The sequence below is a fragment of the Gekko japonicus genome, unplaced genomic scaffold, assembly GCF_001447785.1.
Source record: "Gekko japonicus isolate JY-2015 unplaced genomic scaffold, Gekko_japonicus_V1.1 scaffold544, whole genome shotgun sequence".
NCBI classification, from domain to species: domain Eukaryota; kingdom Metazoa; phylum Chordata; class Lepidosauria; order Squamata; family Gekkonidae; genus Gekko; species Gekko japonicus.
Window position 1 is genome coordinate 110,343 of NW_015167550.1, and position 18,581 is coordinate 128,923.

The 18,581-nt window shown below is 45.4% G+C and overlaps 2 protein-coding genes across 2 annotated transcripts in view; one reads left to right on the forward strand and one right to left on the reverse strand.

The window, feature by feature from the left end:
* Positions 1-4,920, forward strand: part of COL1A1 (collagen, type I, alpha 1) — a 54,715-nt gene extending 49,795 nt beyond the window's left edge. Inside the window, exons 48-51 of the mRNA XM_015413671.1 lie at positions 13-295; positions 1,043-1,233; positions 2,250-2,492; positions 3,475-4,920. Of these exons, the coding sequence (XP_015269157.1) occupies positions 13-295; positions 1,043-1,233; positions 2,250-2,492; positions 3,475-3,621 (864 nt within the window). The 3' untranslated portion in view covers positions 3,622-4,920. The remainder of the gene's footprint in view (positions 1-12; positions 296-1,042; positions 1,234-2,249; positions 2,493-3,474) is intronic.
* Positions 4,921-17,965: 13,045 nt separating this feature from the next.
* SGCA (sarcoglycan alpha) overlaps positions 17,966-18,581 on the reverse strand; it is a 39,433-nt gene continuing 38,817 nt past the window's right edge. Inside the window, exon 9 of the mRNA XM_015413676.1 lies at positions 17,966-18,357. Coding sequence (XP_015269162.1) covers positions 18,192-18,357 — 166 coding nt within the window. The 3' untranslated portion in view covers positions 17,966-18,191. The remainder of the gene's footprint in view (positions 18,358-18,581) is intronic.

Consider the following 18,581-nt stretch of genomic DNA (forward strand, 5'->3'; position numbering starts at 1 on the left):
CTTCTACCACAGGGTCCTCCTGGACCTCCTGGCCCACCTGGTCCCCCAGGCCCACCTAGTGGTGGCTTTGATTTCAGCTTCCTGCCCCAGCCTCCTCAGGAGAAAGCCCACGATGGTGGCCGTTACTACAGAGCTGATGATGCCAATGTGATGCGTGACCGTGACCTGGAAGTTGACACCACCCTCAAGAGCCTGACCCAGCAGATTGAGAACATCCGTAGCCCTGAGGGAACCCGGAAGAACCCAGCCCGTACTTGCCGTGACCTGAAGATGTGCCATGGAGACTGGAAGAGCGGTGAGTGCCAGAAAAGCCAATTCTGAAGTTTCGGAATGATGCTTCTTTTAATAATCCTCTCTACTTCTGGACCATTTTTGTCTTGCGTTGCCAGGATTTTTTCTCATGCATCAGTCTTCTCACTGTTCTTCTTTCACTTCTGACAGTTCTCTTCATCTTGAGCCTCATCTTGAGCCTGTTTTGGGGTTTTGTTGTTGTTGAAGTTGTAGTTATTGAGTAAGGGGCCAAAAAGGAATTTCCCATTTGACCCAACTGGCCAGTGATTCATATCTTCCCCTAGACTCTCCTTCCAACAATGGATTGCTTGAATCATGTGGAATTATTATAGGCATCTCTCAGCAATGTGGTCTTTATTTCGCAGATCCCAAGAAAACTGCAGAGAAGTGCCTGATCAGCTTGTTCAGGCTCTCCCACCCTCTCTGTCAAACAGAAATATCTTGAGATCAGAGTGCCACTTCTTGTGTTAATAATGTTTGTTAACAATACATTATTTTTGCTCGGGCATCCCCTAGTGCACTGATCTGCTTGGTCTTAAGATGACGGCCTGTTTGGCTTGCATTCAGTGAGCCTTCAAAGCCTTAGTTCCTTGACCTGGTGAAGCTCACTTTGTCAACACATGAGAACCACAGCATAGGTGGATCTGTAGGATAGGAGGGTGCACAGGACAAGCTTCCTTTTGTAGTGTGAGGTATCCAAATCCATTATTCATTATCCCATCATCCTCATTCGCTCATCCTTCCTCATCAGGAGAATACTGGATTGACCCCAACCAAGGCTGCAACCTGGATGCCATCAAGGTCTACTGTAACATGGAGACTGGAGAGACTTGTGTCTACCCAACTCAGAACACCATCGCCCAGAAGAACTGGTACCTCAGCAAGAACCCCAAGGAGAAGAAACATGTCTGGTTTGGCGAAGCAATGACCGATGGCTTCCAGGTGAGACTAAGAACCAGTGAGAGAGAGAAGGTTATACTACAAATTATTTGGATTGGGACTACCAAATTTGTACCATGAGCTAGAAATAGTGAGAGTTCCTTCATGGTTAGGTTTATTCAGGCCCCTCTCCTGAGCTAAGATTGGCAGGAGTCCCTTCAGGATTAAGTGTGGATGCCACAACCATAAAAAGCAAGCCGGTGGGTCTGTTTGCGTGGTCTGAATCTATTTTGCCTGGGGAAGAGAAGATTGAGAAGGAACATTATAATAGCGTTCATGAGATCTACTAAAACCCTCAAGGAAAGTAAGGAATCAATGTCTGCTGCCTTTCTTCAAAAGATATTTCAGCAAAGGTCTGATTGGCTTAGTTTAGGAGGATTTGATCCAAGGGACAGGAAGTGTATCTGGATAGTTTCTTAAAGTTATACCCTGCCTTATTATTCTCAAAGATCTCCATAACTATAGATTACAGTGAATGGGTGTGGGGTTTTTTTCCTATCGAACAAGGAGGCTAGGCTTGATGCTCCATGAAGTCACTCCCAACTCCATGATTTTTAGGAAGGGCTTTTTTTCTTTTCCAAAAGCAAAGATAGGCTAATATCCAGATGCTGTATTAATTGAGCTCATAGCTTAAGAGGGATTGGGTAGCTTGTCATGCTGTGGAGTTCCACCTGGTATATTTGGGGAAGCCAGTTTGTTAGGCAGTCCTTTTCAAGAGAGGAAGATCATGTGCCCACCTATCTATCTCTCTTTGCATCTCTTGCGTCCTTATGATAGTCTACTACTGGTTGGACTCTGGCTTCACAATGAGAATAGTCATCTCTTGGGCTGAGCCCAAGACCCAAGGTTCCCCCCACCCCCATTACTAGCAGGGCACCCTGAGAATGGAGAGGAAGATAAGGGTTAAGTAGTTTTCTGGTTATAGCAAAGGGATTTCTAAAAGAGGTTGTTTTTGAGAGGTGATGGCATGAGCGCTAACAAATTTCTTGCTGTGTCCTTTTCTCCGTTTCCTTTGGCAGTTCGAATATGGTGGTGAGGGATCCAATGAAGCTGATGTTGCCATCCAACTGACATTCTTGCGCTTGATGTCCACTGAAGCCTCCCAGAACATCACCTACCACTGCAAGAACAGCGTGGCTTACATGGACCAACAGACCGGCAACCTGAAGAAGGCTTTGCTCCTCCAAGGGTCCAACGAGATTGAAATCAGAGCAGAGGGCAACAGCCGCTTCACCTATGGAGTCACTCAGGACGGTTGCACGGTGAGCCTTTGGGCCTTGAGTGGAATAGCCAGCCTGCACCAAGTCCAGGGGGGACTAAAGGCTTTTAACAGTCCATACTTAGACGAGAATTTTAAAATGGATTACAGTGTTTTACTAGTGCAGGGCTTCCCCCTTTTCTCTCTGTACCTGTTGATAGCTGGGAAAGGAATCAACATAAAAGCGCATGTTGACAGACTGGGGACTGGTAAACCAGGGCTAGGCAGTTGTGGGTGAACAAGTAAGGGTTGCAGGCTCCAGCCTCCAATCCAGCTAATGAAATCTTGATGAGGAAACATGTCTCACAGCAGGTGTGCCAGATTGTTGTGTGCATGGAAGCTGGGATCCCTTTCGTGAACCAAAAGGGATTCCCATATGCCACAAACTACTTATCCATGAATGCAGTAGAATCCGTATAATCTTCCGTTGGCTTTCATTGTTTGGATCAGGGCCATTAATTATGTTATTTAATTTTCAAGCACATTCTGGACCCTAACCTAAGGAAGTTTTTAGAATTTTACCATGCAACAATAAGGCTTATCTAGGAAGACAGCCAGGGCTGGAGGCTCCTTAAGGGACAGGGTCATATGGACAAATTGTACTGTTCCCCAGTCCTTCCTCTAGCCCTGAGGGCCTGTGTTCTGTTTGCATATGGTATGGACCATGGCAGTGTTTCCAAATTCTTGCATTGGCTTTGCCTGTTTTCTTTTATGCTGCCCTTAATCTTCAGAATTCTTAATAGTGGAGTAATGTTGCTCCTCTGAAAACCTGCCAGAAACATGCAGAATGCCTCAATATCTTGCCAAAAGGAAGAGTCAATAGCAACCAAGATGGAGACGTGCCAAGAATATGGAACCACTAGTTAGGAACACAGCTGGCCAAAGGAGGAGAGTTTAGACGGGGACTAGACTAACACAGAAGCCTTAGAAGTATGTTAGGCCTCATACAAAATTTTAATTTGTTCTTGTTTTCCCTTCCTCTGCAGAGTCACACCGGCAGCTGGGGACAGACAGTCATTGAATACAAGACAACAAAAACTTCCCGGTTGCCCATCATTGATGTGGCTCCCATGGACGTTGGTGCCCCAGACCAGGAATTCGGCCTTGAGATTGGACCAGTCTGCTTCTTGTAAACCCCAAAGGAAACCTGACAGTTTAAAAAATAAAATAAAAAACAGCCAAAAAAGAAGGAAATTTCACATGGACTTGAATTTGTGTCTTTTTCTATCCATCATCTCTAAAACTATTTTCGTTTCCGTTAAAAAAAACAAAAAAGCATTAAACCAAAAAAATAAAAATAAATGACTTTTCAAAAATAATTAAGGAAGTGCATCCACTTGCTTGACTTTTTTTTTTAATTAAAATCCCCAAAGACAGAATGGTTTGATTTTATCTTTTTTAAAAACAAAAAAATCAAGTAATATCTTGGGACCACTATTTGCACATTCCAAAAATACATATATAAAGACCACCAGAAAGAAATCAGTCCAAATCAAGCAACACCTGAAATCCAACAACCCACGCTGAAAAATCTGTTGTTTCCAGCAACCAGAACAATGCTAAACTAGTGGTAGAATCTGACCTTTATAGCCCTATTTAAAAAATTCCCCCCTTAACCTGGAGTTGGGAAAAAAATTCCCCAAATCCCCACAGCCAGCTTTCTCTGCCGGTAACTTTATATAAGGAGTTGTTTTTGTTTTGTTTTTTAACATGAAGCAATACCACTGCAAAGAGTCTTTCAGCCATTGGAAATATACGTGGTTTTTTCCTGGTTTGTTCAGTCGGCAATAGAAATTGATTGAAGTCCAAATACAGGTGTAGCATTTTGTGGTTTCCAAAACAGGACCCTATTTGGACAAAGAACAGGTAACAAAAATGCCTGATTCTCTGAGAGAGCTCAAAGAAAGTATTTTGAAGCTAAATAGGTAGGGAAAAAATGTGTTTATGAGCTACAAATGTTTTGTCGATGAACCAACTGAAGGGGGAAAAAATGAGAAGTAATACCAGTAAGCAGAGAAAATGTAATGTTAAATGTATATTATTGTTGTATGGACGGCTACCTCACCATTGTCATAGTCAAGTACTTTGGGGTAGTTTGGGGGGTTTTTTTAATGCTAGCACCAGGTTGCATAGGGGGAAGGGCAACTGGTTTGGGTTCCAGGTTTTAGATAAAGGTGCTAACTGTGTGTTTTAATTTTTTTTTTCTTTTTAGTCTGCTATGTTAATAATTTTCAGGTCCCATGGATTTTTTTTTTGTTTTTTGAGGTGATGAAAAACCTACAGAGACCTCGCCCCTAGCGGAGGTTGCTAAGAGGGGCCGTGTGGTGCTATAGTATTGAGACTATTGGGAAGGGGAAAGCAAATTTGATGCCTTGCTGCCCAAAGAGACTTGTGAATTTTCAAAAGGTGCTATTTCTTTTCTTTTTTTTAAACAAGCAAAGACAAAAAATCGAGGATGGAAAAAAAATCAAACATTGCTACTAATAGGGATCAAGGTCTGAGCAATTTCTGTCTTTCTGTTGTAAAGCAGGTGGATCCCCCCTTTGGCTTCTCTTCTCCCCATTCATCCATTTCTTTCCCACCACCATTGCTCTCCTTTTGAATCTCTCCCCATCCGCATCCAGCAACCTCTTGTGCCATGCCTCTCTTTGGTCTCCTGTGGTCCTCACTCGCTGCTGACACACTCATCCTTCTCATTCATTTCCCCCCCTCTGCTCCCCTAACCTCGCCCGCATCCTGACTCTTTCTCTCTCCTGTCTTTTGGTGGGTTTACAATTCGAGCAAACCTGTCCCCCTCTTTAACAAGAGGCAGATGTTCTAGGGAGTGTGAGCGACCGAAGATTCTGTACCTATTTTGTATATGTATAATAATTTGAGATGTTTTTAATTATTTTGACTGCTGAAATAAAGCATGTGAAATGATCCAAATACACCGGTTGTTCTTCAGACTTTTCTGTCATGCAAGGCAGGTGGTCGGTTGGGGTGTTGGAGGGAGGAGCGGGGGGGACAGGGAAGGGCTCCCTACACTTTATCAGGCTTGTCTACGCTTCAAACATCAAGCAGTTTGAAAAGGCTGTGGTGTTAACTATTCTGGCCAGGAATTTACAGAAACCCAAAGATAAATCTAACTTCAAATCTAACTCCAATCTAACTTCCTCTTAGGGCCAAACTACATGTTTGTGTTTTTATAAAGAGTTCGGTCTGGGGTCCCGAGAACCAACTCGGGGATCCCACAGCCCCTAAACAGCGGCAGAGAACGGCGGTGCTTTTTTAAAAAGGAGAATCCAAATGGACTCAGAACTCTGCTACAGTGAAGGAGAACCTCCTGCTTTCCCCCCCACCCCAAGCCATTTTCCTATGCATAATAACGCTGGGGGAGTAGTTACTTCCCTGGTTTTGCTGCTCCACATGGAGCATTCTGTGCATGTGGAGTAGCAAAAACAGGGAAATAATTCTCCCCCAGCACTGTTTCCACACGGGAAAATGGCTCCTCCCACCACGGCAAAATGAGCTCTCCTGTAAAAAAAAAAAGTAATTCCCCACAGCTGCTATGTAGGTGAGGGGATTCTGAGTTGGGTCCAGGGAACCGAACTTTTTAAAAACACAAACATATAGTTTGACCCTAAGGGACTTTTGGAGAGAAGCCATGGCAGTAAAACCAGTTTTAAATCTGCAGCGTAGACAAGTCCTAGAAGATGAAAGGAGTCCAAGAAAGGCTATCTTGCAATTATCCTTTCTTTGCTTACAGATTTCTCACTTCGCATGGTTATCTTTGTCATATTTTTACTCTGTTCTTTTATGCCTGATATTCCCTCTCTATCCCCTTTTTCTTTCCTCTCCAACAACTGGCCAAGTTCTCCCCTCCCAGGTCCTCCCACTCCCTATTACGCTACTACTTATAGGCCTGCTGCCTTTTAAAATTGATCCTTTCCCTGTGCCATTCATTCAGAAATTAAGCGGTGTTGCATTTTTCATCATTTGGCTTCGCCTGCCAACAAAATCCTCACCTGCTAAATTTCTAAGTGCTCCCACTGCTGTCAGGGCTCAGGAGCCAAAGTGAAAAGGTTGGCAAATCCAGCTGGCAGCTTCATTGTTTAAAAGATTTAATCTTGTACGCAATCTCTAAATGTTTTGGTGTTTTTCTTTTCTCCACATGGATTCCCCACTTCTACAACATGTTAGCTGCCAGGAACACACACACACACACCCAGCATGAAGGTTATGGGGGCAGAAGACAACAAAATACATTGGTTATGTAGAATGGTACTTATTTTCAGTATTGAAGTGGAGAAGCCACCTTGTCCAAGAATTATAAATCACTGCAAAAGCTTTCGACTCACCCAAATGCTGAAGAAGAGGGTCCTTCACAAGGCTTCTGTCCTTCCTGGGAATATTCCACCATAAAAAAGGGGGGGGATGAGGAATTGCGTTTGCTTACCTCTCCTTAGTTCTTGCTTGATCCTCAGATCCCACTTCTCCTGTGTGACCCAGAAAACACAATATTTCTTTCAAAGGAAGGTGTATTTATTCCAGAAATCAAAGCCACTTTTCCCTCAAAATATGGTAAATACATCATTTCCATATGTCAGAAGAAACCTCCCAATTTCATTGTTCATTAGGCTGAAGAAAGGTCTTGCTTCATTTCTAAGAAGAGAGAATCTGAGACTCATACTGCCAGCAAGAGAAAAAACACTCTGTGTGTGCAAATGCACTTTTCTATATTATCCCTTCAACTTATATGGAAAATAAGCCAGCATACAAATCAAGTCCTAGGCTCCGGCCTACAAAAACTGTGACCACAAGGAATTCGTCTCTAAAATTCTATGGAGATCTCTCTTTGCTTGATATCCCAAGATAACGGTCTCCAAAGATTTTTGTTGCATCCCAACCTCCAACGTTCTTTCTTCCTTGGATTTATTTCTCCTCTTTTTCAGTTCTCCATATCTTCCATCTCCTTTTCCATTGCGCCTCATACTAAGTTCAGCCCTCTCATACACCTTTCTTTGCTTCTTCTTTCTCTCTCAGCTTTTCGCAGATGGCTGAAAATGGGCTGAACTTTCTGCTCCTTTTTGCTTTCTTACCTGATGTTCTCAGAAAGGGGAGGAGAGAAATCAAAAGTGAGAGATGGCATCCTCCCCCTCACTGTGCCAAGAAAGCCGGACGGTGTTCAATGGCCCTCATTCAGGAGTTAGCTACAAGGCCTCTTTGCCTCAAAGGGTGCTTTGTAAATGGGAAATGTATGCCGGAGACATCACACACAGCGAAAATTTGCTCCTTCCAAAAAGGCCTGATTGAGAAGGGAGCAAAACACAGCTGCTGTGCCTGCTGTTGCTCATGAATAAGTTAGCTTTTAAAAAACAACAACAACAATGAACGCAGGTTCTTTTGCATTATTGAAACCTCCAAGGGTTGCTTGGAAAATCCTAAGGCTCAAATGGGTTAGGGAAGAAAAACAGCCTCCATAGTTTCTGTCTGTGATCCTGCCTTCACCTTAGGGCTGCCAGCCTCCAGGTGGGGCCTGGAGATCTCTCACTTTTACAACTGGTCTCCAGCTGACAGAGATCAGCTCCCCTGGAGAAAATGTCTGTTTTGAAGGGTGGACTCTACGACATTGTACCATGCTGAGGCCCCTCCCCTCCCCAAAGCCCACCCTCTCCCAGATCCACCCCCAAAGACTCCAGGTATTTTCCAATCCTACTTCACCTGGAAGTAGGGTTGCCAGATCCAGGTTGGGAAACTCCTGGACATTAGGGGATGGAGCCTGGGGAGGACAGGGACCTCAGTGGGGTACAATGCCGTAGAATTCACCCTCCAAAGCATCCATTTTCTCAAGAGGAACTGATCTCTGCAGTCTGGAGATGAGCTGGAATTCTGGGGGATCCCCAGGTCCCACCTGGAGGCTGGCACCCCTACCTGGAAGACTTTGTTCCTTAAGCCCCTCCCCCTTTCAGACCAACCACTAGAGTCAGCAAACCCAGCCTAGCCTCACCCTGACCCCCCTTAATTAATTTGTCCCCCTCCCTCAACATTCTTCATCTCATTCCCACTAATCATTATTTATTTATTTATTTTATTTATATCCCACCCTCCCTGCCGAGGCAGGCTCAGGGCAGCATACATAGTATTTATTGCACAGATAAAACAAAATTGCATAAAATCACAATAAGGTCCTGTCCATACGAGGCCTTTTGGGCCAGGAGCGGGACGGAACGGGGGCGGAGCAAACGGGCACGATCCCACGGCAACATCTGGGAATCGTTGCCTGCCCGTCCTTGTTGCGTCCCAAACGCTGATACCGCGCAGCAAAAAAGCACCACCTTCCTAGGTGGTTGTATCCCTTGGAGCGGCTCAAGGCGGGCCGTGGGATCGGCCGGCGCGTCCTTGCGCCTCCGCATCTTGGCCCCCAGCCATACTGCGCATGCTCGAGCATGTGCAGTTTGGCAGCCTCCCCTTCCTATCGGACTCTTGCTCCCCGGCATCTGATCGTGGGATCCCGCCGCGGCGTCTCAAGTTCGGTGCAGCTCTGATTAGCCGTGTTTCAGCCGTCCCGTGTGGCAGCAGCCAAGGAATAGTACATACAGAATTGGCAGACTCAAGCAGTCATCACAATATGAAGTATGCAGCAATAATACTCAACTCTAGAATGCCCACAAAAAAGAAGCAAATATTCTGAGCACATTGTACAATGTATTCCACTCAAGAAGGAGGTTGGAAGAAACTAAGGCTGGAAACCTGGAAAGACCACAAAAAACAATTATAGCTGCAGATCAGAGGTCTCACTCCTGAGGGAGCAGTCCAAACATCCATCTAGAAAGGTAGTTTCAAGGAAAGTGAAGCATGCCAAACCTTACTGTAGTTTTAAAGTGGATAAAGAGGCAAGAGATGAGGTCTGCAAAGAGCATTCTAGTTTGCAGAGGAAATGCCATACAAGGGAATCATCTGGGCAGTCAACCAACAGAGGTATTGTGTCAAAGAGAAGTTTTTTAGGTGCGGCTCACTAATCGAAGGCCTGCTGGAAGAGCTCCGCCTTGCAGGCCCTTTCTCACTGCTATCTGCAGCGGATCCACTTTAGATTCTAGCTAGAATTCCAGAAAACCCTGTTCAAAGCCTAGTTCAGTGGTGGTTAACCTTAAATTCACCACCAACTACAAAACACACAACATTAGCACTTGAAAACCCTCTAAGCCACAAGTAAAATATTAGGACATATACCAGTCTTTTCGCTGAAGAGGCATGGCCCTTCCTCTTTGGATCTCCCTGGGCCAACCTAATAAAGGATTGTCTGGGGGTGGGATGACCCAGGATTCCCCCAATGCCCTCTCATCAGGGCAAGCACTGTGATGTACATATGTCTGTATGCCTTTAAGTGAGACCCCACAAACTAGTTTCTGTTTCCCCCTGTGAAGAAATGCAATTTTTTTCTGGGAGGTTTGAAATGAGGAGGGGGGGGGGAAAAACCTGTGCATTTTTACAGTTCTTTTCCCTCTGGGCAGAGAACAGGCTGGGGAGGAGGAAGTCAGTGCAATTGCCTTCCAGTTTGCCCTCATACAAATGCTAAATAGAACTAGCTGGAGAAATAATGGGTGTGTCAAGCTCTCCCCCTTCCCCAAGCTGGAAACAGAGAGATGGGAATGTTACATGCTAGAGAGTCTTCAGGAAGGGGATTCTTGGAGATCACCAGGAATAATGGCTTTGACCTGGTGTGACCAGGTCAGTGGGTGGAGAAACACATATAATACATTACCATTTTATAGTCTGATGTATTATGTTATGGCCTATGGCTAAGACAATAAACTTATACTTGACTATACTTGACTTAATAAAAAGTCCTTGCAGCAGGAAGGAGGTCTTTTTTCCTTGGGTGCCGAGTCCAGGAGCAGACACAGACTGCTCCCCTGAGAAAGCAGCCATTGAGCACGTGTTCGCCTGGAAGAACTGGAGCAAGCTTTAAGGTAAAGATAACTCTGTAGAGATTTAGAACTTCTGAGCTTAAAGAGCCTGTCCTATATTTTAACATCTGATAGGGCATGTATAGAGACAGGGACAGAGGATTTGTGTTTTACCTATTTCTTTTGTTTCCCTTGCTCAGACTGGTGCTGTGCTAAAAGTATGCTCGTGAACATTTTCTTTTTAATAAATACTGTGGCGGAACGGGCCCGCGTCAGCTGGCAGGCCCCGCTCTGCCCACCCCTCCTTTGCCTGACCTGTCTGGCACCTGAAGGGGCAGTTTTTCACCACTGCCTCCGGGTATTGCTGCCACCACTGTTCCTGTCTTGGGCTCTGGTTAGGCGGGACAGCCTCCTAACCTCCCTCTGATGTCGCTAGGAACCCACCTCGGGGCTTCCTGGCAATCTTTGGGGCTCCCCTGGAGAAATGGCAACTGGCCATTTTGCCCTTGTTCTCCTCCTCCTCAGGGAGTCCCCAACCCACTCCTAGCGTGTCCAAGCGGCTGGGGGAACTATGCGGTACAGAGGGACTTCTTAATGTCAACAGTAAAAGGATTTATTTTGAAACCACCCAACTATATACAGGCATATTAACAGTGAACTGAAGAATCAAAATAAAGGGGAATAATAAATCGCTCCATCTCTCCCTTCTCTACACATACCCTGTCTAGCTGGCTCCAGACTTCAGGCAGACCAACCTCAATTCTCACAGACTGGCTTCCCGCCCAAAAGCTCCACTATATCAAACAGCCCTTCCCGCCCAGGAAGTGGCTCTCCCTCCTGCAGCATTCTGGGGCAGATCTCCTCACAGCCTAGATGGACTTCCTGTCCTCTCTAGGGAGCTGCCCTCAGACTACTGGTTGGAGACAGGAGGGGGGGGGATGAGGAGGAGGCAAGGCCAAGGCCTACCTCAGGTTTGATGGTCCCCTCCTATCTGGCCCACACCAACTTAAACATATACCTAAAATGGCGTTTCTCCACAAATACTTTATAACTTTTGATGCTGGCAGTAGTTCTCTGTACTATCTAGACCTCCACCATCTCAGACACACTATTTTAAAAGGAGCGCCAAGGGGAAGGCAGGCAGTTGGCAAGTGGCTATTCCTCCAAGGACACACAAAGCAGTAAACTGTCCCCATGGTGTCCAGGCACTGGGCAGCGCCAGCGGGCGACATACAGGCAAGGCCTCAGAACTCGAAAGGGAAGCTGGGAGTCGTGACCCTCCCAGCGGGCAGTTCCTTAAAGGTCAGGAGGTGGTGGGCTACTGGCAAGAAAGCAGAGCCCCCCTAGGTGTTGAGAAAAACCTAGGAGGGCAGGGCGGAATAGGGCTTGCAGGCCAGAGCAGGCACATTCTGCCACACCTCCATCTAGGCCTGCACAGGAAGGGGCCCCTCACTTAGTTCAGTGGGGGTAAGGTTGCCAACCTCCAGGTGGTGGCTGGAGATCTCGCACTATTACAACAAATCTCCAGGTGACAGAGATCAGTTCACCTGGACCAATCTCATCAGATCTCCGAAACTAAGCAGGTTTGGCCCTGTTTTCTACTTGGATGGGAGACCACCAAGGAAGACCATGGTTGCTACTAGAGATGCCAGCTCTGAGCTGGGAAATACTTGGAGATTTTAGAGGTGGAACTTTGGGAGGGTGGGGTTTGGGGAGGGGAGGGACCTCAGCATGGTTTAATGCCACAGAGTCCACCCTCCAAAGCTACCATTTTCTCCAGGGAAACTGATGTTGGACGGCTGGAGATCATCTGTAATAGCAGGAGATCTCCAGGTGGAACCCTAGTTGCCAAGCAAAGGCAAAAAAAAAAAAGTTCCTGGGCAACCCAAACTTGAAATCAGCCTGTCTGCTGTTTTCTGGGTCCACTGTCTCCCCACTGGATCTGTCGGTCACTGTCTCGCCCAGCAGACTTGCTAGCCACTGTTGCTGTCCACCGCTGCCTTCTGCATCGGCCTCCACTTTGAGTCCTGGTCCCGGCCACTTCCAGGGTGCCCGTGTTTATGATCTGATGGTCTTTTTACCGCCTCTCTTCTTCGGGGGAGTCCACAGTCTGGCAATGCCACTGGGGCTCAATTTACTCAGGTATGTCTGGCCAAGCGCGGCCCATCTCTCTCTTGCTGCCACTTTCTTTGCCAGCACACCAACACCTTCACAGTGAGACTTTGTGGGTTTTATCGTGGTTAACTGGTGTGGTTAGTCCAGTTACCACTAGTTAGCAGAGTGCTTAAATAAGGCTACAAACACAGCAGCATTACTTTACCAGGTTATCCAGCTTACAGGGCTACACAGAGTCACATTGCAAGTTTAGAAGAGAAATGCTTCTCTCTTCATTGAGAAGTACACTTCGGATGGGAAAAAGTAGGGACGGGATAGAGTACTAACTTACTAGCTAAAGGGTGGAAGCAGATGGCAAGAGGGCCATCTGCCTCATGGTTCCAAGCAATGTTCCCTCTAAGCTGTGGAGTCCTGTGAGCAGAAATTCTACTTTGTGAGCTACTGGCATTAAAGTTATGAACAGGTAGTTTGGCTGCTGCATAAAATTAGTTTGCTCTGGAGCCATCCTTCCTGAGCTAAGACAAAAATGTGTGAGCTGGAGGCTAAAAAACTGTGAGCTAGCTCACACTAACTCAGCTTAGAAGGAACACTGGTTCCAAGAGAGGACAGCATGTTGTCCCTCTTGGTGCATGCAGGGAGAGAGTTCGTCTTCATCTGAGAGAGAATGGAAGGAAGGAAATTGTCCCTGAGAACACAGTCTACATTTCAAAGGGGACCGTGGCAGAAAAGTAAACATAAGAAGAAAAGTCAATGTACCTATCTAGCTATCTAGTCTCTCTTGCCGTGAAGTCTGGAGGCTGAGGCAGGGACATCACAGCTGGAACTTCCAACAGGTTTGGGGGCATTTGGGCCAAAAGGGATGCCTGCCCCAATCTAGCTGTTCGTTGTTCTATTATTAATAATTAAATGTTGTGTCTGCAGGCAATGACTGACTGTCTTGTTTTCTGTCTTCTTTTGTTGGGGGTCCTAGATATTATTTTTAAACCAATATTAAGGATTACGAGTATGCCTGAAATTTGGGACCCTTGTTATGCCCATCCCTGAACCAGACTATCTCCTCTTTGATTTACTTCCAAGCAGATGTGAGTCTTGTTTGCAAGATGAGTCTGCAGACAGGGAGAATTGTAACAGAACCCTCTTGATGCCGCAAATATCCCCCTACAATGAGTCCTTTGTGCCTTAGCTGGCTAGCGGCCTTCCACCTGGCGCTCCTTCTCTGGGACATCAACAAGCGTTTTCCTGAACTTGCTGAGCAAACAACTCTGTGGCTGTATACTCTTCTGGGAACAACAGGAGCAAAAATTCTCCCTTTCAGTTAAGGTGGCTCTAATTCCAATCCTGCTTCTGAAGCTGGATAACCATGTAAACGGAACAAAAGAGGAGTCAAGGACTGAGGATAAATTTGCAGCAGAGGCTAAGACTTGTTTACTGGAGGAGCCCAGGAGATGTTCCGCTTTCGTGCCAGAAGGGAAGAATGTGCAATCTGTTCAATGGAAAACGGATTTTTAAGAAATAAGAAAATGCTCTTGAAATGTTGGAGCATCACTGTGAAAGGGAATGAGAGAGGTTGCATTGTGTTCTCAAAAGGGACCAGGTGTGTGTTTTAGGTACACTGTTCATAAAGAGCGCCTTGAGTTTCAAAATTAAGATTCCGCATATGTAAGATGTAATGCATTTGTCTTATTAAATGCCGCTTTAAAAACAGCCACACAACTCTTCCAGAGATTTGGAGGCAGGGAGGGACTGTGGCTCCGATGATGTCACAGGCACCAGCCAATGAGCACCTGCAACAGCTGCAGGCACATCTAAGGGAATAGCCTTTGTCATCTTTGAGGGAGGAGGAATCAGGTTTCCCCAGGTACAATTTGAAGTCTGCTGGAAAACCTGCAAAACCCGATGTGCTTGGACCACAGAGAAGAGGACAGAAGAGTTGAATCTCGCATTGTGGACATGATGGCTATCTATCGTAAGTGCTCTCAGTGTGTTCACGCAGCTTTGAATCTGCTTGAATGGAAAAGCAATCAGAGGAACACGCTGCATTTGTTTGGGCTACGTGCGGGGCTGCTGAATGGCCACGGCATTCTTGGGAGACTTTGTGTTCCTGAGTTTGGCTGGCAAGGAAGAGGTGGAAAGAACTGTTTGCCTGACCAGACTGAAGAAAGGGAGTCGATTCTTATGGAAGGAGGAGAAGAAAGATCCCAGGATCAGAAGATGTTTTGCCCATTCCTAACCAGCTACCAACACATCAGATCTGTGGGATATATGTTAGATTGTCTTGGATTTTTTTTTCCAGCACTATAAATTTATAACAGAAGACTTCTATTTTTTTTTTAATTCATTTCATCACCATTTGGAAATTCACTTGGTCATAGTTTCAGTTGGTCTTTTGCTTCAGTTTTGATTATGACTTGAAGTGGGGTGTGTGTGTGTGTGTGAGAGAGAGAGAGAGAGAGAGAGAGAGAATAGGGGATAATTTGTGTGCTTGGAAACTAATCAGCATATCAAAGTCAACACACACACACAATAGGTAAAATTGTACTTCTTGTCAGTCCAACTCTGATGAGGGATACTGTGAAACATGGAAAGAGCAAGAGTCCAGTAGCACCTTAAAGACTAACAAAATATGCTGTAGGGTATGAGCCTTCGTGAGTCACTGCTCGCTTCTTCAGATACAGCACATGGAGTGTTGCCTGCATATATCTGCTCTGTTTGGATAACTGAAATAAAGAAATTCCTTTGCCTGTTTTGTATATTCTATCTTCACAGATATTTTTTAAAAAAATAAGGAATATGGAGCTGGGATGTTTGATTAAATGGGGCTTTGATTGTATTGTTATGTAATAATATACAACATTACACACACACACACACTTGACCGTAAGCAAGAGTATTGAAGATTTGGAAGGCCACATGGATTTGCACACTTCTGCATCTAAGGCACGGATGTGTGTGACTTAGGTGTGTCTGCGGATATGGGATGGACTTTCTACTGAGAGACAAGCAATAGATCCAGAGTTGCCATTTCTGTGTCTGTATGAAAGATGAGAGTGTGGCATGGGCATTGCTTGTGCTAACATTGTATGGATAATTTCTTAGGTACCACTGTGTGCCCATGTTGCAAGCATGTGCTTTCTGAATGTTTACTTGTTTTAAATTATACTAATGGTGTATGTATATGTTGAAGCTATGTGTGTGTTTATGTGCTATATATGTAGGAAAGCCAAACTGGCAAAGGGGTACATGATTACTGTTACACCCACAGATAAACAGTGTTGAGCTGTCAGCAAGGGCTTCCCTCTGGATCCCTTTTAAAAATCAGTGTAACATTTGCTACTCTCCGGTCTTCTAACACAATGGCTGAATTTAGTGATAGGTCACATAAACGGGTTAGTAGATCAACCACCTCACGTTTGAGTTCCCTAAGAACTCTCAGGTGTACACCATCAGCACCTGGAGATTTATTGTTTTTAATTCCCCCAATAGGTCTAGAACTCTCCTCATCTGAATATGACTCAGCTTTTCAGACTCTTTTCTTGAAAATAGTGGCTGTGGCATGGGTACATACTGCATACTTTTCACAGTGATCATAGATACAAAAAATTCTTCTCTTCCATCTCTTCCTTTAAAATCCCTTTACTCCTTGGTCATCCAAAGACCCAACTGCTTCTTTGTCTGGTTTCCTGCTCTCGATATATTTAAAGAAATGTTTATTGTTTGTCCTGATGTTTTTAGCAACCTGCTCTTCAAATCCTCCTTTTGCATGCCTAATTATTAACTTAGGCTCTGGTCACATGGAAGGGCGTGGCTTTTCACGCCGGCGCAATTTAATGCACCAGAACACGATCAGACACGGTGGCGGCAAATCGGGGTTTTGTTTGTCGGCACGTGTTTCCGGTGCACATCAACATGGCGAGAGGAGCGTGCTTGAGCGATCACACATAGGTATTCCGTCGATGGCCCGTAGCGAACCGTTTGCTAGTAGGCTTTCCTGGGTATTTTTTAACTCCAGATCTTTGGGCGGATGCTACGGGTCAGCGATGGGTTTGCTATGCTTGCCAGATGTGTCCTTGTGATTGTGCCCGTATACGCCGCCCGACATTCGTGCCTCTCCCGCGGCAAATCCTCCGTGTGACCGGGACCTTACATTTATTTTGCCAGCACTTGTGGTGCCTTCTGTTCAACTCATTGGGGCAGAAATTCCACTTTTAAAAAGAAACCTTTTTTACTTTTTATAGCTTCCTTGACTTACACTGTTAACCATGCAGGCATTCTTTTAGGCTTGGCAGTGCCTTTCCTAACCTGAGGAATACATTCTCTCTGGGCCTCAATCTGTGTGGTTTTAAATAGCTTCCAAGCATCCTCTACGGATCTGACTTTCTTGTGTTTTCCTTTCAGCTTCCTTTTAACTAGTCCTCTCATTTTTGTACAGTTGAATCTCAAGAACTCGTTTTAGAAGTAGATCAAGACGTGTAGCTGTGTTTGTCTGTCTGTAGTAGTAAAAAAGAGCAAGAGTGCAGCAGCACCATAAAGACTAACAAAATTTGTGGCAGGGTAGGAGCTCTCGTGAGTCACTGCTCACTACTTCAGATTTTAGAAGTGTGTGTGTTGCAAGTCTTTATGGGTGCAGACCTCTACTCACCTGAAAGAATTCAGTGCTGCAATAAACTTTATGGATTGATGGAATTTACAGTGAAGAAGGGAGGGGTAGATTGGTCATTATGGCCACTGAGACTTGTGGTGGTGGTAGGGCCAGAAACCCCACCCCCAAGCAGCAACATTGCTGTGCGATGTCCCCGATGCAGTGACATCACCTGGAAGTGACGTCATCGTTTGGGGGGGGGGGTTTGCGGTGATGCTCTGGTTTGAGGGCAAAACTCCATGGTTTGAAGCCAGTCTTACCATAAAGTGTCGCCACGTGACATCTCTGATGTGGTGACATCACGTCCGGGTAACATCACTGTGTTGGGGACATCCCATTGTGTTGGGGACATCCCAGTGCAACAAGGGACCTGGCAATCCTGTCTGGTGGGGCAATGGCCTCCCTCCCTACTCGGACCATGCCAGCCCAGTGGTGTGAAGGGCCAGCGTGGGGAGACAGCACCTGGCCTGCCTATGCAAGGAGGTGCCCAGCCCACCAGAGGAAGCATGCAAGTAGGAGAAGTAGCACCCGGCTTACCCAGTCCATGCAAAGCCCATGCAGCATCCAGATCAACCAAGGCCCACATGGCACAGGGAGATGGCCCCTAGCTTGCCTATGGCCTATGGATTATTGCTGTTTGAAAGGAGATATTTTGCAACTGCAGTATTGATGGTGTTAACCAAATAAGCTTATTGTCTGTGCCTTGTGAACCACTACTGTGATGGTTCCAGCCATGCCTTGCATTTTCCCTTTACCAAGGAATCTGGGCATCTGAATTGGAAGAAAGAAAACGACACAGAAGAGAAAGTTCAACTTTTTATCACTCCATGGTGCAAAATGGAAAGCAAAAGACATATATACTTGAAAAGTCTTCTGTAAGTTTTAACTGCCAGGGTTTTACCTAAGAATTCTGGTCTTCAATTTTGCAAGAGTCGGCCAAGAATCTCTGGCATGCAGTGAGATCACATTAGTAGCTGCAGACATCCTACTGTTTTGATGACTAGGAGCAACCTCCACGGAATGAAAATATTCCAAGCCAACCTTACAAAGAATGACCACATTAATCCATCCCATTCTTCACCCCAATCACTACAGTTATTAAAATGAAAACATGAAACAAAGTGAAATCCATCATCTTGAGTTTCCTGTCCAAGCCAACAAAATTATCATAGTACTGAGAGATGATAGTGGCAGGAAAATTCTCATCCATCACACTGGGAATCCATCTATTAGAAGAGGGAGAGACAAAAAAAGAAGTTTAATAGTGCCAAATTTTCTTTAATTAAAAAAGGGGAACGATATAGGGTTGCCACAGGCACAGACCACACCAGACTGTACATAAAAAAGACTCTGGAAAGGGCATCTCTAGAAGAGAAGAAGAAGAGATTGGATTTATACCCCGCCCTTCAGTACCCAAAGGAGTCTCAGAGCGACTTACAATCTCCTTTCC